The 27,764-nt window shown below is 39.0% G+C and overlaps 1 protein-coding gene across 1 annotated transcript; it reads right to left on the bottom strand.

The window, feature by feature from the left end:
* Positions 1-133: 133 nt before the first annotated feature.
* On the bottom strand, positions 134-27,318 carry LOC139725637 (E3 ubiquitin-protein ligase AMFR-like). Its single transcript, XM_071636731.1, has 15 exons — positions 26,960-27,318; positions 23,531-23,802; positions 18,282-18,374; positions 16,336-16,500; positions 14,278-14,430; positions 11,992-12,032; positions 11,112-11,244; positions 10,208-10,341; positions 8,744-8,854; positions 8,064-8,272; positions 7,316-7,416; positions 6,489-6,602; positions 3,942-4,183; positions 1,537-1,713; positions 134-443 (listed from the first exon to the last, which is right to left on the bottom strand). Exons 1-15 carry the CDS (start codon positions 27,222-27,224, stop codon positions 134-136), a joined length of 2,520 nt encoding a protein of 839 aa, XP_071492832.1. The 5' UTR covers positions 27,225-27,318.
* Positions 27,319-27,764: the final 446 nt, after the last annotated feature.

The following is a 27,764-nucleotide window of genomic DNA, read 5'->3' as shown; positions in this document are numbered from 1 at the left end:
TGCTTTCCGAGGTGCGGAAATTCATCAAGGTTCAATTTTTCCTCCATCGTAGCGGGCATGTCTCTAAACATAGAGCTCATTATGGGAGCTCCCAGAATGCCGAGCTCACGATAGTTCCCACAATGCCACACGCTCAGAGTGGAGCTTGCTGCTGCTGCAGCCTGCGGAGGGCAGCCTCCAACGTGGCGGCCCTCAGACGCTGCCTCTGCTCCTCCGTCTGACCCGCCGCTGCTCCGTAGGCCAGCGGGGCGTGGGAGGAGATGGTAGGCTCTACCTCGGAAGGGGTGGGGTCTTGAGCAGGCAGCGAGGTTAACAGGTGACTGGCTGCTGGCATCGATGTTGACGCTGATGCTGACGATGATGATGATGATGTTGATGCTGATGGAGGTAACAGCTGTTGTTGGCTCTCTGCCATTTCTCGCTGCTCTCTCTCTTGAAATTTTCTGTAAGAAAAGGTTAACCATACAGTGTGGTGTAAAGAGTAGTTCTCTCCTGCATTTATCCTCTACTTTCATCATCTTGTGCCACACATCAAGGCTACTAATCTCTGCAGACCAAACAATATACTGATGCACAGCAAGTAATTCAGGAAATGGCATGTACTGTAAAACATGATATATTCGCGGCATGAAATTTTCGCGAATTGGAACTGACAGCCTTTTTAGTGGCATGAAATTTTCGTGAAGTGCTACTGGTGTTCAATGCATATAGTGCAAACAAGAACTTTTGCGTGCATTTGAATTTCGTGAATCTTGGCACTCGTGAAATTCACGAAATTAAAGTGCACGCGAAAATTCCTCGTTTTACAGTATTATGCCTAAACTTACAAATAAAACAATGACATATCTTTCAATTTTGAACCATATTTTCTTGATATTTCTCTAAGCCAAGACCCTGCCTGAGAGAATCATTTACAGCAACATCACCATACAACAATCTTCTTTCTGCCTAGGAGAGTTTGTACACGGGGGTTACAAAAACACATACACATACACCTATTCATATTTCCTTCCATCTATCTATCTATCTATCTCTCTATCTATCTATCTATCTAACTCTTTATCTATCTATCTATCTTTCTATCTAATCTATTCTATCTATCCATCGATGTATCTAATCTCTCTATACAATCTATCTTTCTATCCATTAATATTTCTATCTCTATCCATCCATCTATCTTATCTTTTTATCTATCTATCTATCTATCTATCTTTCTATCTATCTTATCCATTCTATCTCTCCATCGATGTATTTAATCTATCTATACCATCTATCTTTCTATCCATTTATCTTTCTATCAATCTCTATCCATCCATCTTCTCATCTTTTTATCTATATTCTATTGATCTATCTATACATTTATCTAATCCATCTATTCATCTAATCCATCTATCTATCTATCTATCCAGCTATCTATCTATCTATCTATCTATCTATCTATCTATCTATCTATCTATCAAATCCATCCATCCATCCCTCCACCCATCTCTCTCTCTCTATCTTTCTATTTATTTATATCCAAATCACTCATCCTACCTTCTGGCTAACTGCAGCATCTTCTCCTTCCTCTGCTTCAGCATGCTTTCTCTCTCTGACGAAGATTTTGAAAACCTGCTGGAGTAGCTTGGGAATCCTGAACTGGTTCCTGCCCCGTCAGGTCTGGGCTGGTCACTGGCTTGCTCTGTCCCTGTCTCACCATCACTGCTGGACAACCTGGGCAGTTCAGGGAGGGAATCACATGGACAAAGAGGTGGACCTTAATATAATATGGCCTGGCCTTGAGGGGGAAACGACATTTATTGCCTGAACTAGAATTGCTCTACATCACACCGCGCGCTGCATCCCTATACACAGCTCAGGTATGTGGCGCACGTATAACAGCTAACTCACATAGGTGCAGGAATCGTTTCCTATTTTTACGTGTTAACCTATGGGAATTTGCCCTCTGTCGCGAAACTCAGGTATGCTTCGCACATAGAAACAGCAAGGCTCACACAGTAACAGCAATCTTCTTTAAGTTTTACATGTTCACCTATGGGAATTTGCCCTTCGTCGTGAAACTACTCTGCAAGAAACTGTCATCAACAGTAAATTTTCCTCACTGGGAGCTTAAGTGCCCGGATGCTATATTCCCCTCGTTTTTAACACGCAAATCCCATAGGCGTTTGTCAAAGCGGGGAATATGGAAAATTTGTTCCTCTTCTCCCTCTGGCGCGTAACCCCGCGCGTAAGACGAGGGGAATACAATTTTGAAGAACCACAACTCAGATGCCTGATACAGGTAATAACTAGAAAAGCACTCTGAGAGCGCAGACCTCCGCCAAGCATGCAGCCCATTTCCACCCGCACTGATCTTGTTTGAGATCAGTGATTTCCACCCAAGTACAGAAAGCCGCCTGATTTCCCAATATAGAAGCCTTTGTTATGTCATAAACCCTCAGCTGCACAGCGCGCCTCGCCCTAGAAGAAACTAGAGCACGCGCTTTTGTGCGCACATGCAAACCTCAAATACGCGCAGCCTGAACTCCCTAGTTCATTGACCCTACCTGCCAAAATATCAAAAATCCTTCATAAATTCCCCAAAAATTCTTCATAAATTCCCCCAAAATTCTCGGATCACTACCAAAAGTTAATCGTTTGGTACTTGTGTCATTCTCAACCTTTCCTGCAAGTTTCATTACAATCCGTTTGCTACTTTTTGAGTTATTTTGCACACGGACATACGAACCAACTAACAAACAAACCAATGGTAACGAAAACATAACCTCCCCCCTTGGCGGAGGTAATAACCTATAGTACCCTCAATTCACTGACCAACACAACCTCCTTGACAGATAGTGTCAAAATATAGGTATGACATAGATTTCCAAACTCATTGTTGTACCCACATGATCTATTTGTTGTTAGTATGATTGACTGATTTATTAGTTGAATGGAGTTGCTCATGGGCATATTGCACAGTCCCAGACATGATGTGTGTTGCTCAAGCAGGTGATTCACTGGATTGGACAGACCATGATTTGGCTGTACTGGTGTATAGACTACACTTTAAATCTACTGCTTTATTTCGGTAAAAATTAGTGCAGCCTTATCGCTGGTGGATATGGTACTCCAAATGGCTATATAAGACATCACTATTCATCTGTCGTCAGAATATATTGTCACTTATATTTAAAGTTCTGTTTTATCTTATTTCTGTCTAATAAGATCCCAATATCTTGTGAAAGACTGCTACGGCTATGTCATTTCATTTCATTAATTCATTTCAGGGTAATTTTCAACAAAAATATAAATGTACAGAACATATCATGCCTCCATCCCCCCCCCCCAAAAAAAAAAAAAAAAAATGAAAAAATTGGAAAAAAATACACATAATTTTGCACATATCAAAATGTAGTACATTCCCACAATATCATATGTTGTGAAGCCAAGCTGCATGCTATTTACTAAATAATGTTGAAAATGAAGGGGAAGCTTAACAGCACGGCTTGTAATAGGCATTCCCCTCACAGCAATTATCAATAAGGTACAGAAAATTGCTATACAATTGAGTGGTTAAAGGCATTATTACCACATGCAGACAAAACAAAACCCAGCTTCAGTGATTCAAAATAGTTCTAAAATGTGAGTTAGGGATAGAAACAACCAATGTTAAAATTTTCTTCTTCATAATATTAAGTGTTCTTAAATATACAAAATGTGAACAATAGTTATAAATAAAATTGTGTCTATAGACTCAACCATCTACAGTTATGGTTTAGAAAAAAAAAATAGTGATATCTCCTTATATTCCAGGCTTTCTTGCAAAATTGTTATACGGTTGGATGTTGTGTGATAGATCTGACATACACATATGTATCAAATGTGATAACACGAACTTTTTTAAATCACTGCTCCCAATGGTAAACAATACCTTTAAGATCAAGGAACTAAGGACTCACCCAATATTTGGCCTACTCCAGTTGGCTGCGTTGTCCTCCGATCCATCCATACCATCGGTCATTGCCACTCCGGACCCCTCCCCTACCTCTCTCTCCCCTGGCTGCCTGGTCTGTCGGTATAGCATCCCACCCTCGTCATCCTGGGTGGGGTTCTGGGTGGGCTGGAAGGGAGGAAAGGTATCTCCCTGTGTGCCTCCAGGATTAGCCGCACCCCCAGCATCATTTCCCAGTCCAATCGTCGCCTGTTGGTCATGAAACAATGAGGAGAATTTGAAAGCACTGAAACATCAGCATCATATTCTTGCATCACTGTGAAATTCACTTTTAATGAAATGCTATCACATGGTTTGATCTTTGAAATGAGTCAATGACAGAACTCTTAGTCATAAAAGGATGACTTTGTGTTTGAAGATCTAAATATTCTTGCACTGCTGATGATGTGAAGGCTTGAACGTAGACTGCAAGAAACAATAAAATGGTGACACTGGATATCGCAGGACATTGTGATAGGAATATTCTGGTCTTTAGTGTTTGCTTACACTTATACTAATACTTGGGAACAGTGTGAAACTGCTCTAGAAACTTACCAAAAAATAATTCAAGAGGTCTATGAAATCATACTAGCTATTTACCCTTTTGCTGTTTGTTTTCCTGGTATATTACATTGATAGCATTGCATCATTCCTTTAATTGTATATCATACTCAGTTTATCAGACTAGTCGGTGTCACAAGCAAACAAACTCAATCCAACCAAAACCCTTTTGCCTAGAGCTACTTTGCAAGGTCATGGAGATTACACTCTTAATTAAAGGGACATTCCAGACGATTTTCAAAATTTCACATCATGTATTACATAAATTGACAACTCCATGTATAGATTTGTGGAATTTATAGTGGTTTTTGAGCAGGGAAACAATGCTTTGAAATCTCTTAAACAAATTACACTGAACAAGGATGATGATATAGAAGGTTCACATATTTCAGAAATGTAGCAGTGTAATTCCATGACAATACCGCTTGTTTGCGAGTTCACCTGTGTATAATCTATGCATGCCTTCCTCTTTTGTTCTGCTTCCTTGAGTCCCAACTCATGCATTTTTATGGTGACCCTGTCATGTCATCATCCTTGTTCATTGCAATTTGTTATAAATTTTGAAAATGCTCTTATTCTTCATCCCAATCATCATAAATTCTGAAACTCTGTCCTCAGTATAACTAATTTACAGTTGTTCAAATATAAAAATCTGAAAATCATCCGGAGGTCTCCTTTAAAGGGAAGGTAAACCCCAAGAGCAATGTGGATTGAGTGACAGCAGCAACATTAGTAGAACACATCAGTGAAAGTTTGAGGAAAATCGGACAATCGATGCAAAAGTTATGAATTTTTAAAGTTTTGGTGTTGGAACTGCTGGATGAGGAGACTACTAGAGGATATGACGTATGAGTGGACAACAATACAAGGAAAATATAAAGGAATTTCAACAAAAATTCACTTTTCTAGAATTATGAAAGAGCAATGGACCAACCGCTTTCAGAAAGCAGGGGGAATAATTACTACCCTTAACATATGTCAATATCAAGTTGATGGAATTTGTAATTTTCATGGAAAATGGATTTTTGTAGAATTTTCTTTATATTTTCTTGGTATTGTTGTCCACTCATACGTCATAACCTCTAGTAGTCTCCTCATCCAGCGGTTCAAACACCAAAACTTTAAAAATTCATAACTTTTGCATCGATTGTCCGATTTTCTTCAAACTTTCACTGATGTGTTCTACTAATGTTGCTGCTTTCACTCAATCCACATTGCTCTTGGGGTTTATCTTCCCTTTAAGAGTACATGACTTGTGACATGCAATGAACTGGCGGGGCAAGAAGCAGCAAGTTAGGCATTTATGAACTCAGCATGGATTTACAGCCACTGAAGTGGATACCACAATCATAGATTTAAGGACACTTCAAAAAAAATCAGGATGCTGCTAAAATGGATAGTTGTTTGACAAAGACACATGGTCATCACTAGTATTTTCAAGGGCAGAAGGGGGAAGTCATATTGTAGGTATTTGAGGGGCAGTGTTAAATGTCATCTATATGCCATTTGGTAGTTTCACTCTGCGCATGAGCAGAAAAAGGTAATTTGCTGTAACAGGCATAATGGTTTTTAAGTTCAATGAGATAAGCAACTGTAATGTCATGATTATTCATAATAATATTAGCCCTTGTATGTAAAAAGTGACAGTAACAAAGTGTTTATTAAAACCTAGTATTTGGCAAAAATGACAGAGAAAGTTGTTAATGCATTTAATACAGAACAATAAAATGGATGCTTCACTAAGTGTCAATTGACAAGCCTTTCTGGTTACCTGGTCTACACATGTTCATTCTTTGAACATGAATTCCACGAATTGTCATGTTGGGAAAACTTATGCATTATGTCCCTTTGAAAACTAAGTTTGCTAAGTGCCTAACCAAATGAGAGAAAAGGAAGGTCATTGTCTAAAATGTGCACATGAGCTAATAATGCAATGGCTTCTTCAAGCACTCACCACTCTCCCATCCAAGATGTTGTCAACGGTCAACTCAATGGAGCGAGTGATGCGTAGGTCAGCCAGGATGGAGTTGTAGGGTACGTTGGGAAACATCTGGGCCACTTGTCTCGCCTTGAATTTTTTTTTCCACAAAACAAAGAAACAATCAGACACTTCTGAGTCACAAAAATCTATATCAGCTTCACTTGTCAGATTGCAAAGTGGTAAAGTGATTGAGTGTGACAAAAAAAAAATGAATTCATCTGCCCTGTACTTCTTTTTTATCTGTCTGTCATGCTTAATGGCACAGGATGAATATTGTTAAGTTATACATAATACAAAAATGTATGCCAAAAACTACATACAAACACACATGCAAATGCAGACTAAATAAATTTCTGGACAAGTGTACAAAGTTACTTATAAATCTCAACTAAATTTCTCACTAGCACCAGATTATAACATCGATTCAAAACAAGACTCTCACTAATTCAAATTGAGCAGCATGTTAAACAAAATGATAACACAGTTGGGATAAATAAAACTACATATCATCGGCTGAGAATGAGAAGGGCGTTAAGTGGCCTCGAACACTATGGCTTTAGTGGCAATATAAAGCTTTTATCATTCTCAGCCGACAATATTTGAAAAAAATAGCACACACAACAGGAGCTGAATCCTCATTTTAAAACATCAAATGATTGGAGTGTATCAGACAAAAACATTCGAATTTTAGATGGAGACAAAAGGAACTGGGTGACTACCAGAGGATGACAAATGGGTGTCAACAAAGTAATCTACACCTCACTAAGAAGAAAATAAGTGCTGAAGGCAAGGTGTCTTACCATGTTGTCCAGCTGTGAAGTGTGAGCGGTCTGGTTGCCCATCATGTGGGCGTGGGTCACTTCCACCGAGAAGCTGGGAAGCCAACTGAAGATGCGGGATCCTGGAGACGAGAAAAGATTTGAAATCAAATCAGGACACTATGTCATCCACTAGATGAGAGCTCACAGGAAATAGGGACAGAAAATGCATACATCTTCAACAGAGTTTTGTTTTGACTTTTCCATTTTTGCTTATCCTACACTGCCAGAGGTATTTCAAAAACATGTGGGGAGTCAACATGCATTACATAACATCATCACTTTGGTAGATATGTTTTGTACATACATATGAAATCATTTCTCTTAGTAATGGGCATGAAATATAATCCTATGGCAAGAATTATTTGTGGCAAATTCAGTGGAATTAAAACACCTTTACTTGTCATACATTAAGTATCGGATCTCTTATACACTAAAATTGAAACTTTTCGAGCAGTCATTTCATCATAACAATTTACAGTTTTAGAATCAATTAGAATCAATGTCATAGAGTGCACAAGAAGTGTAATCAGCACTGCGTTATCCTTTCACAGGCCATCATCATTGATATCCCTTGATATCCAGTTTTTATTCTGAGCAAAAGTCTGAATTTACCTCCGCAATATATCAGCTTATGCAAGGGATCTTAAGGATTGCACAAGGGACACACAGACTCTAACACACATGCACACAATACGAGATGTATTAAAGAAGATTAAGGAATGCTCACCATCGAAATGGAAGAAGTGATTCCGGAGGTTGACGGGTGGGTTTGGGCGTGCCTCTGCCCCACCCATCATGGCGGGGTTGGCACCGGGGCCAAGCGGTCTGTTGGGCATCCTCTGGGGGGAGGGGCGTGAGGGCGTGGTCTGGATGTTGAGGGACTGGCGGCAGGTTGGGCAGGAGGTCTCGTGTTCCAGCCAGGATCGAAGACAAGAACTGCAGTGGTTGGGAGTAATTTAAACAGTAGGCATAGGAGAAATTGTGGAAGTAATACCATCAGATTATAGGACATTGAACATATATATTCTTCATGCAAATATGGTATTCAAATACTCTCACTCTGCCTGACACAACTCACTTACATGTGCTGGTTTAAAGTCTTTAAAATATATCCTTAATAAATCAGGAATTATGCTATTTCAACATAATATCAATGTCATTGGAATTCTGTTTACAACTCATACACATATCATGATATGAGTTTATTCATAAACTTACAACAACACACATACAGAATAAAACTTCCTTGATATTAGCGCAAGGCACTCACACTACAACAAAGCTATAAAAAATCATGTTACAACAAAGTAAGAATTCAGGTCCCATATGATCATTAAATTCTATGGTGCAAAACTGGCTTACAACAAACACGGCTTTTAGGGGCACTGTGGTTTTTTTTTTACTCACTCATGGAAGAAATGGTTACAGGGAAGCTTTCGGGCCCCTCGCATCTCCTCCCAGCAGATGGCACAATCGTCGTTATTGGCAACCAACTCTTCCTCTGTCGCTCGGGGAAACCTGCAAACACATAAAAGTTGAAAGCTTGACAGGAATGTGACCAATAGTGTATCAACCACCAAGAATCAAGTTCAGAGCTACCTCGCTTTCTTTCATAGATGTGTGATAGGCAGCAGGGGTCTCATGTCTTCCTTCCTCAAGTTATTTGTAAGCAAGTACAACCCATTTTACATTTCTAGCCATAACTATCAAAACTCCTTTTTCCTTTCTTAACACTGATTCAAAACACGAATCTCACCATTTTGACGAGTACTGTAAATCAGTTTCCAAGAGTGATTCCCAAACTTTTGTATCACTTGATTGAGACAGGTGAAAAATTATTCGTATTTCTGAAGAATCTGTGAATAAAAACCTTCAAGCAATTTCCATCAAAGTGAACATCCCCAAAAGATGTATGTTTTGCATATGCCTACATCTTGCCAGCATAATGTTCCATTAAAGGGAAGCAGTCCTGAGATTTTCACTGTACTGATAATTAAGAAGAGTAAAAAATATAACCTTTCACCAATTTATACGCGTGGACATCAAAAATTGTCTCCGTAGGCGATTTTTAAAAAATAATTCCTGCAAGCGATCGTGTAAGAGCCTGCCAAAAGGTGCAACGTCATTGATGCCCTACTCTCAAGTTGACAGCCGTGCCTCAGAAAACCAATTTAAGTGTGCAAAATGATCATATCTGATTTTTTCATAAAATGTGACAATATGTGGTTTTATTATTTCAAACAAAATATTTCAAGCTTATTTATATATACAATTGATATAAAAATAAATAGTAAACATGTATTTATAAATAACTAGGGAGCGTACGCATGACGAGCAGAACACCGCTGGAAAGAGTTGTGCATCGATGACGTATGACTCTCCGCCAAGACTTGCTCATTTGCAGAGTCACACTTTTTTAACCGAAATGTATGAGCTTATTTGGTGATTTGAAAGTTTGCTTTTGATGAAAGTAGTTCATTTGAGGTACCAACAACAACATATTTTTTTTTATTTCGTGAGGACTGCGTCCCTTTAATTGGGACTGGTAAGACAATTTTGCCAATGATTTCATAAATGATTGAATTTGCGATCAGTTGTACAGTCCTGGAATGAGAAACAAGTGTATCCCTTTACAGGGAAAAATCAAGTGATTTCTCTCCACACAGATGATAATCAGGACATTTGTTTTTTGGGTAGCAAAATTTTCACGAGCTGTCAATTTTGAACATAATAATTGCAAAAATAAGAACACTGCAAAGTATTCCTGTACACAGTAAGTTACATCTTGGGTAGGTGTTTTGTCTGTAATTTGTAAATTTATTCAGGACAGTGTTTCTCTGTTGTATTTCTCGAGGGGGGCATGCCACATACCTGGCTTCCATGTTGACCAAGACACGGCGGTAGTTGCGATGTCTCTGAACCCTGCGCTGGATCTCATAGTAGAGGTGTCTCAGCTGCATGCAGATGAGCAGGCTGGCCATACTCAGGAACACGTTCACCCACAGCTGGGGGGAGGGAAAGAGGAAGGGATTGATGAGAAAATACTGTACAACCAGATGAAACTTTTGCAAATCGGAGCCAACAACCATTTTCTCGGCATTAACCTTTCGTGAATCGCCACTGGTATTAAATGAACTGTGTAGGTAAACAGTTTAGACTGTCACAAATCTTGTCTTCTTGCAAACTTTGCCAAAGTTACACACTTGCAAAAATTTCTGGATACGAAGAATGATTGTACTTAGCAGCACCGTATTGTACAAGCCCATCAGAGTTAAAGGTCCTGTTTACCTTTGGGAGGCGTGATTTAAAAAATGTTCAAGATATCACATTTGATGCATATGTGTAGGTCAGTTGTATCACAAAACATCCTACCATGTAATTTTTTTGTGATAAAGCCTAAAATATAAGGAGATATCACTATTCTTCTCATTAAACCATAACTGTAGACAGTTTAATCTGAAAAACATTTTTATCATAACTGCATTTTGTATATCTAACAATGCTTAACATCGATTATACTGGTTCAAATTTTTACACTGGTTATTTCTATCCCTTACTCACATTTTAGAACTATTTTGAAGTACTAATGCTGGGATTTTGTTTCATCTGCAAATGGTAAATTATGCCTTTAAGCATGAGGTATTGCAAGCTTATCAGCAATTTTAAAAGTATTAATGTTGAGTATTTTGTCAATTTCTAATTGCAGGGTATTCGTATGTGGGTTTAACCCTGAATGTTAACACAATTCCACTGAAAAAAATCTTGAGTTACTTACCAACATGTGAAGATGGTGCACAAAGTCAAGGGAGAGTGTGATGAGTTCAAGGACCAGCTCAGTGTGGTAGATAAGGGTACCCCTGTTCTCCCATACACCCTCATGGTGAAGGTCATACAGGTGGATCGCATACCTAACAAGAGTGGTTTAAAAAAAACACAAAAACAAGGCAAATCAATCCCAACGCTCAACATGATGGTGATGATGATGGTGATGATAATGATAGTGATGATGGTGATGATGGTGATGATGATGATGATGATGATGATGATGATGATGATGATGATGATGATGATAATGAACAGCATTTATAAAGCACCAATTATCCATTAAGAACATTCATAGGCACCCGGCTCCCACAATATGTCACATATCATTCACAAGTTGCTTCACAAGATAGGTCTTCAGTCTAGATTTGATGGTATCAAGGTTGCTACAACTCTGAAGATGGAAATCTATTCTAATCCTAATCCTCGTTCTAACCAGAGCAGTTAAGAACAAACAAACAAACAGAACAACTAAATTTCAGGGATCGACATATGGAAATCTATTCCCTATACGTAACTCTAATCTCTATACGTAGCATTTTCTCCGATGATCGACTCAATACTATGTTCATTGACCATAAGTAACATGCAACATATTGCTGGACGTAAAAAGTCAATTCATGATGTTCAAGTTGATCTACAAATATTAACGAAACAGAGGTTTTTTTAACCTCATATTCTTATGCCATATTACACATTTTTGTCACATGATGTTTTTGCTTTCTCATGAGCCTCCCTTTGTATCATCATTCAGTGATTTTGAAATGCTTTGACACGGCAAAATTTACAATTTTCCTGCATAACACAACAAAGGTTGACCTATCAATACTCACCTCGCCAGTACATAGATGGCTCTGACAGCAACCAAGAAGCACTGAAAGAAGAAAAAAAAGATATGAATAGAGATGAGTTGGCCAAGACCTTGTATTGCAATTATTCTTAGAGTAGCATGATAGATGAACCGAACATTCTAGGAGTAGCCTGATAGACAAACCAAATACCAGAATGACAATCTGGTAATTTAACTTCACCAAAATACCTGTTCACTTTATGCATTTGACATGAACATTATATGCATTTGTTGGATCTCCCTTGTGACCAAAAATTTGCTTTAAAAAAAAGAAAGGAAAAAAAAGTGATGCTGTTTTTAAAGGCCTTGTTACCTGCACATAGAGCCTGCACTTTTACAAGTTTGATGTATTATTGTTAATTTAAAAAAAAAAGGGCTCCTATTGCAACTATAATTTATTAGAAAAACATAACAAAAATCAAACTTTATCATAAATCAGGGCTGCACAGTGAATTTTGATACTTGCTGTCAATTTCTCTTTGTCAAGAAGTATGTTTTACATCATACAAGTACATCTGAATGCAAATAGCTAATGCATAACATTTACACTGATACACACTGTGATCAATATAATTATGTTTTTCAATATCATGTTTGTCGAAATCAAAATTGCCACACTGTGGTTAAGTGAACAGTGGACAAATATCATCTATATCGAAAGTTTGTATAATCCATCACCAGCGCATCTTTAAAGGGTGTGTACAGTTCTGGTGGAGGTGAGGATTTAGCTTTTAACGTTTTGTGAGATATTCAGAAACCACTCTACAAGATGTCACAGGGTGTGTAATTCTAAGGGGTATCAAAAGTCTATTTGATGAAACTCGGTTTTGAAATGGCTGAGATATCCAAAAACAAGGTGAAACAAAGAGATCCTAATAAAAGGCGTGGCCTGTTACCTTTTATTATCATCACTTTTTTGGATATCTCGGCTATTTGAAAACCAATTTTCATCAAATAAACATTGAATCTTTCTTAAATTCACATGCTCTTTCATATTTCATAAGAGGTTTCTCATTATCTCACTTAGGAATGTTCAAAACATGAATCTCCACCTCAACCAGTACTGTACAGTCCCTTTAAGTTCTGTTTGATTATGTTTTCTTTGTATGAATGTTGCCACTCATCTAAGTATATTCATTTCAATATTTATTTTTTGTTCTTTGGATAAAAATGGCTCCACTGAAATGAGATTAGCTCTACTTACATTTCAGCACTGTACTAACACAAATTACACAGGACAGGACTGGACTTTGCCTCATAATGTCAGTGAGAGGTGAACTAGCCATTTGCTCTCCTGGGAAAGACCTCGATCAAATTGACTTGGCCTTTTAGTATCAGTTAGAGATAACATAAGACGTATGGTAAATCTCTTTAATTGCAACAGACCTTGAAACCTTATATACCTTTGGAAAGAACAATTTCTGTGAGGAAAGGAAGTGGTCACATGTCATTGCTGATTTCTACAATGTACATAAATTCCAAAAATTGTGAATCTCCACAACTGGTGCTGAACTACAGAAAAACTTGCTGAAGATGAGTTCGTAGAAATTAGAAAATATTGATATGTTTTCCTTAGAGACTCGTATCTTGGTTATGAAGTAACAAGTCACAAACTCAATTGTGAAAGCGTTGACTTATTGAACACACATACTACATGTCTATTATTATAACATCATGCAACTAAGGTATTCTTTGGGTTTCTAAAACTATGGTCTGGCATCTCATGTGCTACATAAAAGTGCAAATCTCTGCATTTTCAATCTGCCAGGTAATTGCATAATTCTGGTCTGCTTTACACAAAGATTTCTGAACACTTGGACTTATAGATACCAAGCACAGAAAAGATGGAGATTACTGTTTATTATAAGCTAAAATCTTGGGCTTTCATGCAGATATTTTAAATCAATTATGTAAGTACTTTACAAAAGTACTTTTTTTTTCTTTCTTTTTTTACACAGACTCACACAAAAATTCAAGCCCTCAAGACATGTATTACAAAAAAAAAAAAATGTGCACAAGAAAGCTATTGCAGATACATCAATCAGAGACAGGGATTTAAAGTTCCATGTTTACAATACATCTTTATACTATACAAATTTTGAGATCTTTACGTTGGCCTGCATGTAGATAAGGCTCATCTGAATTAAGTAACTCTAAAACACAACTTCATCCTAAACACATCTTCTTGGGAGGGGGACCTAATGGGGTGCTAGTAATTGGAATTGGCCACAAATGACTGAAATAAAGATTCTCAGGGTTAATGTTTTACCTCTGCAAGCATGAAGAAGAGGAAGTTCCAGTCAAACTGGTAGCACAGATAAAAGCTGCATGCCATGAGCAACCCAGTCACACCCAGGATAAGGAGCAGCAATCCAATCACCAGGCCGTGAGTCTTGTTTGGCGTGGTAGGTGAGAAGGATAACTGGATGGAGAGAGAAAGACTTTGTTTTCAAACTGTCATAAAGTGCCAACAAATTATTTTCTTTCACTATCTCTCTCTCCTGAACTTCATGTTCAGGCCTGATATGTAAAATAAAATCACATTTGCAGTAAAAGACAAGTATATTCATTGATACGTTTCACACTGCCGTGCAAATTATTATTATTATTATTTTTTTTTTTTTAGATTATGTTAAATTAAAATCTTATTTGCAGTAAAAGACAATGTTACTGCAGATTTAACAGGAATAGCGCCACCTTGTGGTCGGATCTTAGAAACGCATATAGCAATAGGCAGTACGTAGAAACAGAAGAGAGGACTCGGCTAACAGAATACGGGAGGGGATGCTGTGATTGTGACCCGGGGGAGGCACACAATCTTTCAACCTACTTCTTCTGCTTTTCCACTTCACCACTTTGCACCGCTTTTCCACTTTTGCACCTTTTTCTGCTCGATAACAAGTAAGGACGTAAAACATCAGGTTGATGCAGGCAGCTCAGTGGAGAATTTTATCGTGTTAACATCATTGATGCTGGTGTCTCAACTCAAGTGTCCAAGTCAAGTGTAGCATCGTTAGAGAGACAGAGGTAAACGATGCTTTAATAAAGAACACAGTCACAGTGGACCACACAGTACACGTACTAGTAATTGATTGTGATTCGTCGCAAGTTTGTGTGCGTGAGTACCGTACCAGCTATAGAGCAGAGTGTGGGTACAGAGCATCAGTATGTGATGATCAAGGTTATGATGACTGATGTGGGACGAGTGAATGGAAGTGGAAAGCGGAAGAGTGGCGTGCCAGAAAGAGCCAACCCAAGCAGCCCGGGTATCATACATTGCAGCATAAATAGACAGTAGCAAATTAACCAGCAGCTACAGACAAGAATTTGTAAGTTTCACACTGCTTTGCAAATTAATTTTCTTGCCTTTTAGTAAAAAAAAGAAGTGTACCATCAAAAACCATCTAGCTGACCACTGCTGACCCTAAGACATAAAAGCTGGACACTAAGATTCATGCATCTTATGGCAAAGCTGGTAAATCTGAAGGGTTTTCAATATGCTAGCATTTACAGTTTTGAAAAGTGCAGTCGTAGTTTCCAACCCAAACATCTCTCAAACTGCAGATTCTCCAGCCTGGGTCCCTTAGCATATTGGAGGCTCTAATCGTCTGAACACACGCACAACACAAGCATAAAGGATGACGATGCTCCTTTGTAGCCACGGTCCAGATCTACCATTACAGATGGGCATTGGTGCTGTCTTAGCCTGATTTTCTAACACATATAACAACATTAAATGAAGTATAATCCAATGATAAAGATCATGAATACTTTAATTGTGTTTCAATTCAGTTTATTGTTTAGAGATGTAGTTTGGCTGGAGAAAGCTAAATATTGATTGGGAGAAAGTACATCTTAAGTTGGAGAAAGTCAAACTTGAGAGTTGAATATTTTGCAAAAATGGCCTCAAAGTGGAAGAGAGCTGGACTGCCAGTCAAAGTGAATTCCCTCACTGGATATGATCACATGGGAGAAAACCAAAGAGCTTTTCCCCAGTAACTGCTAGAGTGCGGAGTATGCATACGCCCTGTACTATTGCTTTGTGAGCACTTTGGAGCACTTGGAAGACGACAAGGTGGTAGGCTCACCCCTCATGCTAACATGCTAGCAAACGAGCAACTGAGGAGCAGCCAAATCTAGAAGTGCCTACTTGCGTAAAAGTTCAAAAGTTCGTGTAATACGCGCCGTAAAAATGTTACTTCAGTACGCAAAGTCTGCCATTACTAAGTAGGTAATGGCAGCCCCCATGAAATCACTGACTCCACTGTATAGTTTGTCCTCTAGTGGTGGAGAGGAGAAATATCTCTGTGGAGAAAACTGGACTCACATATTCAAATCTCTCCTTGGACAGCTGGGCAAACCCATGAAGGAAGGCCAGGACGGCAAACCAGCTGACCCATAGGATGAGGTCCTCCAGGGTCTGCACATTGAGAACTCCAAACACCACAATCAGCTTGTAGAACGAGAAGTTCCACAGCTTGTCACGTAGGTGCTGTATGTGAGATGAACAAAACAAAACAAAAAAATCATTACCAGTACTATCATAGGGGATATTCACACACAATCCCATGCAGACTTACGTGATGCACTATTTCATAAGCATAACCATGAGGTACTTTTTGCAGGAGAGACTCCTTCAAAAAAAAAGAAGAACAAAAAAAAGAAGGAGTTGCGACCATGATGCAACTCCCATGATGTTATGTCGAATTACAAGTTAGTTGTATACAATGCAGATCAACAATTGTCAGAAATATTTCATGAACTTCATACTCTTATTCTGTATACTTTAGAAATGTTGAGAAGGGAACATGACATTGTTTTGAATTTTTTTCTATTCTCTACAGTCACTGCCACTGCACTCAATTGTATTACTGTTTTGCAATAGTAGTGATACCACTGTAATGCACAATTTTGTCCACACACAAAATGTCTTGTTTAGCAAGAAAAGTACAAAAAGATTCTATGACATCACTATGGAAAAATTTGGGCCACATGCCTAAATACACGTATATCACATTACAATGCCAAACCATTATAATCTTTTTATATAAAATGCAACAAGGCTGCAAATACCCTGATTTACAAGCAGCATTTAATATAAACATATGCCACCTGTCTAAACATCAGATGAGACGAAAAATATTTGAGACTGCAATTTTGAAGTACTTAATTCTCATATGTAGAAGATCAAATTTCTGACATTATAAAACTGCATGTGCATGATTTCTATCTATATGCTAGTTTGAGGGCAGGATGTGATAAACATGCTTCTGGTAGGACAATACAGTAAAATGAATTGTTTGATTCTCAAATGATCAAAGTTCAGCTGAAGATCCTTGATTCTGTAAACACTGACTGCTTTTCTTTGAGACACATACATGGCTTCTATTTGTGAAGGACACAGAGCAAGTGGTGCATGAAATGTACAGCTGGCATAATATTACATCATTTTTAGAGAGCACAATACTGTATACATAGAAGCAAAGGGAATTAAATGAGACAATAGTGAATAGTATTTCAAGTGCCAATCATTCATGAAGGGGAGTTCCACTGGCAAGTTGTTTACAGTTCCTGGAGCAATTGATTTCAAGTTAGTAGGTGCCACATTATGATTACTGTACAAGAATTAGATCAAATCGCCTGCTTGCTTCATGAAATACATTTTAAGGGATGGTATAGTTTTGGTTGAGACCTAGTTTCAGATTTCTAATTTTTTTGGTGAGATAATGAGAAACCTCTTATGAAATCAGAAAGAGCATGTAATTCAAAGAGGAATTCAATGTTGATTTGATGATAATTAGTTCTGAAATGGTTGAGATATTCCCCCCCCAAAAAAAAAAAAAAAAAAAAAAAATTAATAAAAGATGGGACCTATCTTTTATTAGGATCGCTTTGTTTTACTCTGTTTTTGGATATCTCAGCCATTTCAAAACCCATTTTCATCAAATAGACTTTTAATTCCTATTAGAATTGTATGCTCTGTAACATTTCACATGTGGTTTCTTAGTATCTCGCAAAGAGTTAAAATCTCAACCTCCAACTCCACCAATGCTATACCATCCCTTTTAAACTGGGGCTTGTTCTCTTTCACTGTATTAACATATCCCCTCAATATCTGTCTACAATGTGTATGCACATTATTAGAGAGCTCCCAACTGTCTTTTGAGAGCAGGGGCTCCTATTAGTCTTTCACGGGTAGTGAAGGGAGGGGTAGGTAGGTAGGTACGGGGACTAGCAGACATGCAGAAGGTAACCCAAAGGTCACTATCTTACCTGACGTTCTATGACCCTGAGTTCTCCAAACACAATGTGCTGGATAGCCTTCCCAAGCAGGATTAGACAACACAATGACATGTTGATCACAACCTGCGTGAAGAACAAACATAATTGGGATTCAGTCAATGAAGTTCTAACTTCTTTCTCCCATTACATGCCTCACTTTCAGAATGACAGTCTCAGACTGGTTGGTTGGTGATGCAGAAAAAGCTCTAGCTGCTTGAATAAAAATTCTATGACCACAAAGAGAGGTCATAACAACATTTGGTTTAAGAGATCTTTGCTTTGTGTTAGAGCTATTGCTTTAATGCAGAGGCAGCTACAAATTGTAGCTCCACACACACATATGATCACTTTGTGTGGGCACCTATGTACACAGCCTGTAGGAGATCTGAAACCATGTGGTTATTTACTGGAAATTGTGTACTGATGCCCTCTTTTTTCCAGCTTGGAAATAATTTGATTTTTAAAAAAATTGTAAGACCTGTCTATAGCGGCCACCCAAGAGAGATGAATAAATAGCCATTGTAGAAAGGTGGCCGCTATACACAGGTTCTTATAACATGTCTTTTCTCTCGGAAGGAATTGTTTTTAGTATGGAAGTGTGTAATCTACTACATAACTATGCAGACCTTCATAAGTCTCATAACCAACATACGCCCACAAATGATATCGACAAATCTCTTTCATTTTAAGGTTTACCAATACATCCAGCCCATTATTTCACTGACTCCTGGTTCCTGACATATGGCATTGTCACATACTGTACATTCAATATCATGTTCTGAGATATCACTGTTGACATTTAGTCTGACACCCGCAGACAAAACAACTGCACACAGCTGTTCAAGATATACCAGACAAAATGTACACTACCTTTGCTAACTACCAGTATGCACATGTATGAGTAGAAAGTAGTCTGGGTAAAAATGGTCTGCTTCTCTACCAAGTGCATGTCAGGTACTGATGAACAATATCTCTATATATGACATACATGTAGCAGGGAATAATAACTTTTTAAGTAGCATTGCAGTACTGTAAAAGTGGAAATTTTCGCAGTGTTGAAATTTTCGCGCATTTCGCGCAAACCTGAAGCCATATGTTCCAGCAGACGATGTCTTGATTACGTGGAATTAAAAACATGCGAAACTCTTCTTACCCCGCCGAGCACGAAAAATTAGTTGCCCAAAAATATCCACTTTTACAGTATTCTAAAGGTTGAAAAGCACATTTTTTGAGTGGAAAACAGTATTTCTACCTTTCCTACAAAAGACATGTGTTGCAATACAGTATTTTCAATGAAACCTACATAGTCTGAGAGCTGGCTGCTGGTCAATTTACCCCATCAAGCCCATAAGGTTTGACCCCTCAGAATTGCTGGGGCCACCCTCCTCATTAAAAAAATGCCCGTCAGCCTGGTCCCTGAGGGCGGGTTCGGCCCCCAGGGACCCCCCGAAAAGGCCCTCCGGCGGGTGTAATTTACCCCATGGAGCCCATGGACCAAACTTGGCCTATATGAATGTCCTGTGGGTGTACATAATCAAAATATAAAAACTGACAAAATATCTGGTCGGGAAAGGGGTTGCCAGACCGCTTGTTTGCAGGCATAAAACCTTGTTTTTGGTCAAGGAGTCTGCGCCAAGACTACACTGTCCCATAGGCCCTGTACTGTAGCGTCTCCCAACAGGCTGACGGACAGTGCCAGTTAGTGCATGTAGTAGTCTTGGCGCAGACTCCTTTACGCCCAACAAGGGTTTGTGCCTGCAAACTACCCGTTATACCCTGGGACCCAGGGTAGTTTGCATGCACAAATTGACCACACACACACACCCACACCCACACACACACCCACACACACACACACACACACACACACACACACACACACACACACACACATTCACACATGACTCTATGTATACTAAGAATACCATAAGGCGTAACACAAAACATGACCAGTGGTTTCTCCATACAGCCATGATACCTTGCACATACCTATAATTATTATGTTCATAACTTTTGAATGTTTTACATCGATACTATCAGTGAACCTTCAAGCAGGAACACTGAAGAGATTTTGAAATTTGTGTGAAATTGTATTCTGTTTTACTGGCCACACAACCTGCTTACCCTTTATTATGTATCCACCATATAAGACAAATATATATATATATATGTATATATGGAAAATGCTGAAATAAACCCTTTGTTGTGAGTAGACTTCAATTTCTCAAATCAAGCATTATACTGTATGATAGACTAAAATGTGAAATTATGTTTTATATTATATGAAATAAATTCATGCCAAATACTGGTCAGTTCAGGAATCATAAGACTGCAACTGAAACATGTGCAATGCTTATTATAGGCCTACATTATACGTAATTTATGTAAGCTTTAGTCTTCCATAGAGTGTGATGCATGGTTTGATGTGTAATTGCCATGGTTTTGAATGGCAACTAAATCATAAATATGAACTAGGACCTACATTGTAACTGTATATGGTATGTGACACCCTGGAAGTATTATCTTTTTTTGGGGGGGGGGGAGGGGGGTAGACAAAGTATCTCAATGAGGAGTTGACAAAAATTCTAATATAAAAGAGAACACAACATGTAAATGCTCTCAACGTGCATGCTATTGTTAAAGAAAAGAAATTAAGCTAACATTTCAATTAGCTGGTAATTTTATGTTTCACGTTGTGTGTATATGTCCCGGGTTAACGGCAATCATATACTATGATGCGCTCTTTGCAGTGTGTGACACCGTAGGTTGAGTTTTGTTTGTGTGGGGCTGGGGAACTGAAGATGAAGTACAGTGTATCTCCAGAAATAAGGAGTTGACAAAACTGCTGATATAAAGAGACCACAAGACCAAGTTAATACTTTCAGCCTATATGCTATATAAAAAGAGGGCTATTATGTTTCAACTTGGTGTGTACTGGTCACGGTCATTGGCAGTGTTTGCAGTATGTGACACCATTTGTGTGGGGCTGGGAACTATTATAAATAAAATATATCTCCAGAAATAAGAAGATGACCACAAAAAAAAAAAAAAAAAGCGCTGAAGAGATGAAGAGAACACAAGATCAAAGTAAATGCTCTTGGCCTGTTTATTTCCATTACAGAAAGTTAGCATTCTATTGTGAAGCTTCTTATTTGAGGTTCCAAGGAAGAAATACATGTATATAGAACACCGTAATTACATGTTCATTAGTATTATAGATATGCAGATATTTGTCCAAAACTATGAGGTGACATGCACTACTGAGTAAGAAAATTGATCAATATCATTTCCAAAACCATTAAGCTCCTTCCTTATGTTATGCAGTTTATTCTGATTTGGAATTTATTAGAGTCAAATAAAGGAAATGTTGGCATGGATGCTGTAATCCTTGCCTATTTTATACATCAAAGGGTGGTTTTTATCAGCCAAAAACACAAAAAGTTATTAGTTTGAGGTTTTCAAAGGAATCTTATATTAGGATTGAGACTTGTTATTTGTATCTAAAAGAGGATATCAAGCAGGAGAAAAAGAAGTAATCCAAGCTACATCCCACTTGTTGACATAAACTTTATTAGAGTTATGTTTAATGCACGGTTGATGAAAATGTTTACTTAAATGTGTTATACAACTGGCCTTTAGCACTGTTGTGGTTGGTCTTAAACTGAAGTTTACTCACAACAAAGGTTTTTCAGCATTTTCTGAAAAGCTCTATTTGAGTCTCATAAGGTGAATACATCATACAGAAAGAGTAGGCTGTGTGGCCAATAAAACATAATACAACTTCACACAAATTTCAAATTTCTTCAGTGTTCCTTAAAGGTGTATTGATAGTATCCATGTAAAACATTCAAAAGGTATGAACATCTTATAGGTTTGACATTTAGGTATTATGGCTGCATTAATGAGAAACCTATTAAAGGACAAGTTCACCTTCATAAACATAAGGATTGAGAGAATGCGACAATATTAGCAGAACACATCAGTGAAAGTTTGAGGAAAATTGGACAATCGATGCAAAAGTTATGAATTTTTAAAATTTTTGTGTTGGAACCGCTGGATGAGGAGACTACTACAGCTTGTGAGTCATATGCGTACAACAGTATAAAGAAAATGTAAAGAAAATTCAACATATTTTCACTTTTTTCGCATAATAAAAGAGCACTTGACTTGCCTCTTTCTAAAGGCAGGGGGAATGATATTACCCATAACATTTGTCGATAACGAGTCGGGGGAATGTGTACTTTTTTCAAAAGATGAAATTTTGTGAAATTCTCTTTATATTTTCCTTATATTGTTGTACGCATGTGACATCTAAGTTATTCACACATTGCAGTAGTCTTCTCATCCAGCGGTTACTGCACAAAAACTTCAAAAATGCATAACTTTTGAACGGATTGTCCGATTTTCCTCAAACTTTCAATGATGTGTTCTGCTAATATTGCTACATTCTCTCAATCCTTATGTTTATGAAGGTGAACTTGTCCTTTAATTGTAACATGTTTAGTGTTATGGTATATACAGTTGTACATAGAGTCATGTGTAAACATAGTTGTGTGTGTATGTGTGTGTGTGCGTGTGTGTGTGTGTGTGTGTGTGTGTGTATGTGTGTATGTGTGGGGGGGGGGGTGGGTGTGTGTGTGGTCAATTTATGCATGCAAACTACCCTGGGTCCCAGGGTATAACGGGTAGTTTGCAGGCAATAACCCTTGTTGGGCGTAAAGGAGTCTGCGCCAAGACTACTACATACACTAACTGGCACTGTCTGTCAGCCTGTTGGGAGACGCTACAGTACAGGGCCTATGGGACAGTGTAGTCTTGGCGCAGACTCCTTGACCAAAAACAAGGTTTTATGCCTGCAAACAAGCGGTCTGGCAACCCCTTTCCCGACCAGATATTTTGTCAGTTTTTATATTTTGATTATGTACACCCATAGGACATTCATATAGGCCAAGTTTGGTCCATGGGCTCCATGGGGTAAATTACACCCGCCGGAGGGCCTTTTCGGGGGGTCCCTGGGGGCTGAACCCGCCCTCAGGGACCAGGCTGACGGGCATTTTTTTAATGAGGAGGGTGGCCCCAGCAACTCTGAGGGGTCAAACCTTTTGGGCTTGATGGGGTAAATTGACCAGCAGCCAGCTCTCAGACTAACAGTATTCTTCACAAAAAAAGAAAGTACAAAATATTACCCCCCCAAAAAGTAATAATTAGCATCTTTGAAACAGACAAAGCATGTGACTTACAACCACAGAGAGAGAATCCTGCAGCATCAATTTCATGATCTTGACCGTGTCGCTGTCGTCGGGATCAATGCCGAAGTCGAGTGACAGGTTCTGCAAGATGGCCGCCTCGTGGTCCGGCGGCGGAGGAGGGGCTCCTGCCTCCCCGGCTTCCTGGGCCTCTGCGATCTCCTGGATGACGTCCCGTCCCGGGTCTGGGACCTCATTTCTCTCCCCTTCCACAGAGTCACCATCTAGTCTAGACATAGGCTGCTCTTGTTCTCCCCCAGAGGAATCTAGGCATGTGTTTGGATCCAACACAGATCATTGAGACAACTCCTGTGAAAACATGCATGTATACATACTACACATCATAGCCTTTTGACCTTGACCTTATGACCTCTGACTCTCTGCTGTCAAATCACATCAGCTCTTCTCTGTCAGGTACTATTCATATCGATGCAAACTCAGCATGGTAATTCAAGGTAAACACACAACATGCATACTGGAAATAAATTATCAATTTATGTAAAGTTTTCTGCAAAATTGTGTTGTGGAGGCATTATAAAAATAGACCCTCCATTAACACACAACTGTGCACACTGTAACAGCTGTTATTTTTGCGAGAGTTTAATTTTCACAAATTTTGCAAGTCACTGTTGGGCTGCGAATTTAACATCACACAAAAATATTGCCACACACTTGGGTACAATTTACGTACTGGCATCGAATAGAGAAAACAGCATCTTGCGAAAATGTCTGTGACTTCCTCATTTGCGAAAATAACAGCTTTTACAGTACAGTGCACTCCCGTTATAACGAAATGCTCGGGACCGGCAGTTTTCTTTCGTTATAACGAAATTTTGTTATAACCGAACAAATACAATATATAACGAAAACAAGGAACCACGTATATATATCATATTATGTTTGCTGAATACTCATCATACACTGGAAAGCTATGTGAAATGTGATGGGATAACTGCATTACAATTTAATAAACGCAAGTTCCCCTCAGAAACTGTGCGTGACACGAGGAGCGAACACACAGTGGTGTGAAGCGTTCACCCATGCAGAGACGCTATAAATGCTCTTTCCGCTACGTATTTTCGAAAGCAATTTGCATTTCGTTATAACGGAGCACATTTCTTTTGTTTTTCTTTGTCTGTGGCGCTCGAAAAAGACTTCGTTATAACGGAAATTTTGCTATAACCGTGTTCGTTATAAGCGAACTTTGTACCATAGACTTTAATGGTGATAATTTTGGGACCAAAAGATTTCCTTCGTTATAACGAAATTTCGTTATAACCGTGTTCGTTGTAACGGGAGTGCACTGTATACTTTTCTATAACTTGCCTATCCATACAAGAATATACACTGGAAACTACAGACTGGCATTATGCATCTACAACCTGTATGCAGGGATCATCATCTTTGGTCACAATATGTAGCTGTGATTTACTACACAAAGCTATTCTAAGTGTTTGCATTTAATGAATGAAATCCCAGTGCTCATCAATACTTAGTTTTGCCATTGCACTACAGTCAACCTTGCTTAAGTCAATCTCACGTAAGTCGAATAATCACCAAAGATGAAGGTACTTTTCAAGTCCTCTTCTCTTATTCTCTATTGATTTTAATCCCTCTTAATTGAGTCGAAATTTCTCTAAGTCGAAGTTATTTCTTCAGTGCAAATAGATTTGACTTTTATAGGCAAGGTTGACTGTACTTTGTCAGCTGGCCTCCACACTAGGGTGCTTTCTTTGCTGATTAGCGTCAATGAAGAGTTTATCTACCCCCCCCCCCCCCATTCCACTGAGTCACCATTGCCTTCTTGTTGGACTGAGGGACATTGCTACACCTGAGTGAACTTGCTTATATTCCACACAGCTGGTCAAGGTCGGATAGATAACTGAACGCTGATAAAGCAGCTTGAACAAGCCGTTTGCCTCAGCGCCTGAGCACACCACATGCACGCGTAAGGTTAAATGTCAAACCTGACAGATCAGAGTCGCTAACCTGTTGAGTCCCGAGTATACTCGAGCAGGGGTCTATGGGAAGTGCGTGTTGTAGCAAAATCAGCCCGTCCTCAACGGGTTAAACTTACAATACTGAACATTACACATACATGTACCTCTAAAAATTCTGAATCATTCACAATCAATTTATTCTCCAGCATCAAAACTGTTACCAGTCAACCATCAAACAGATATTACTATACATGTATGCATTATCATCAGTTAGCAGTCCCCTACCATGCATGTTTTTAGCACAGAACATAATACAGGTTTGGTGCTATGTTAAATGCATGGTACAAATTACCACCCTCGTGCAATATCACTCTTGAATTCATAATGATAACATTGTTTGCATCAAATATTTGGGGCCCCAGTACAGATCTCGGAAGTGAATTCCACTTGTCACAAGCCGGCTAGTAAATTCCAGCTGATCATCTTGTTTCGAATGTGCCTCCGGGGGCCCGTTTCATAAAACTTGTCATCAGTGACAAGTTGTCATAGATGTGACAAGCTACCGAAATCCTTGCATCTGATTGGCTGAGAGCAAATTTGTCATAGAAATGTGGCAGTTGTCACTGATAACAAGTTTTATGAAATGGGCCCCAGGTCAATATTGGACACAGCACCAGCCTTTGCCAATGACCAAACAAAAGTATCCACAAAGGATATCCTATGTACAAATGTATACACAAAATTCTACCCATTTTCTCTTCTATCTCATGTCCATGTTGATAAATGTTTACCACAGGCATGCACTGTTCCTGCTGGTAATTGAACCTCTTTTCCTGCTTCAGTTTTATCTCAATCAAATAAATCACCAATTTCACTTCTCTAGTTAGAAAGCTGACATCATTACGCAATCACATCAACAGGCCAAATATTTCTCTACTGGGTAGCTAATGCTACGTTTACACTATGTTCCCGGCAGCCATGGCAGCCCCATTTGCCTGTTGCCTGAAATGTAGTGCACTGTGGGTAGATGGGATAAAGTCTCCTCATTTTCTCTTCTGTATTCTCATCTTGTTTTTTGCAGTCCTCGCTCCAGTGCACATGTAGCTATCAGATGTCGTTCTCACATCTGTTCAGGCCAGACTACACTTATTTCCAGTCACGTCCCACTCAGGACCGCCTCCAAGTTTTGTTAGAGTCTATTACAAGCTGTCATGTTTTGTTACATTTTATCAGCACCGTGACTGTCGTGGCAAATCTTAAAAGTTTAAAAATCTGACATGGCATCCACGGCAATCACTACCTATTTGGTTTGCCCATCCCATCCCCTGTGTTGTCTCAAGTCCATCCCATTTGTCCACAGATGGTGGCCTGAATTAGTGAAATGTGATTGCCATGGCCGTGGAAAACATGGAGTAAACATAGCATAACACTAGCCGAACCCCTGCTATCTCATACCATGTCACCAGTCGAAACAAATACATACCCTTGAGAATTCCACCATGAAGTAGGATTTCTTCATAGCTCGCATCCCTGTTCAAAGCTTCACTCTCCATTTTCTCTGATCCACTGACGCCATCTGGAAGTGGGGTGGGGCTTGGGTGATTTTGACCTGCCTCATGCTGAATGGTCTCCAGTAGGACCAGGCCCTCCCTGGCCTGCAGGACTGACCAGGCCAGGAACAAGAAACTGAGGGCTATGTAGGTCTGTAGCGGTGGGAGGGGAAGCTGACCTGCTGCAGCCGCTGGCATTCTGTTGACTGAAAGTTCACCGTCACTGGGTCCAAATGCTTGGTTGCTGCAACATACGAATCCCGTCAATTGTAGAAGTTAAGCTTGGAAATAATGACTAGACCTATGTTTCGCTTCAATAACCTGTTGTACAAATTTAAAAGTAGAGGAAAACAGAGATATGGTTAGGTCTATATCGTGTTTGCCGTACCCATTGGTCACTGATGTCGTAAGTGAATTTGACCTTTAACTTCCAAGCACAAATCAATACTGTATGTACACCCATGATTTTCTATCATGGCTACTACTAAAATACTGATCAATTCAGTGCTTATTTACGTCGACGTAGAGCAATTGTCATTCAGTTGCAATGAAAACATCTCAACAAAAGAATTTCATGAATTTGAATAATAAAGCAGTACCCGCTGCATGCTAACACTAGACATCTATGTTAGAAAGGATTAGAACCAACACTTGCTGTAACATGTGTTAGGGCAAAAGCTCGGTGGTCTAGTGGAGATGACGCCTGTCCAGTACAGACAACAGGACTGTATTGATTGT

This window comes from Diadema antillarum, unplaced genomic scaffold (genome assembly GCF_040938485.1).
Source record: "Diadema antillarum isolate AM-2024a unplaced genomic scaffold, OU_Dant_1.0 scf00000017, whole genome shotgun sequence".
NCBI classification, from domain to species: Eukaryota; Metazoa; Echinodermata; class Echinoidea; order Diadematoida; family Diadematidae; genus Diadema; species Diadema antillarum.
This window is presented reverse-complemented; position numbering and strand designations above follow the sequence as displayed.

Excerpts from the sequence above, each read along its gene's own strand:
- LOC139725637 (XM_071636731.1), bottom strand. The coding sequence starts at position 27,224 with ATGCCAGCGGCTGCAGCAGGTCAGCTTCCCCTCCCACCGCTACAGACC. Across the intron at positions 11,245-11,991 it reads GCCATCTATGTACTGGCGAG|GTATGCGATCCACCTGTATG; the intron begins GTGAGTATTGAT and ends CACTCTTGTTAG. Across the intron at positions 10,342-11,111 it reads TGCACCATCTTCACATGTTG|CTGTGGGTGAACGTGTTCCT; the intron begins GTAAGTAACTCA and ends CCCTCCCCCCAG.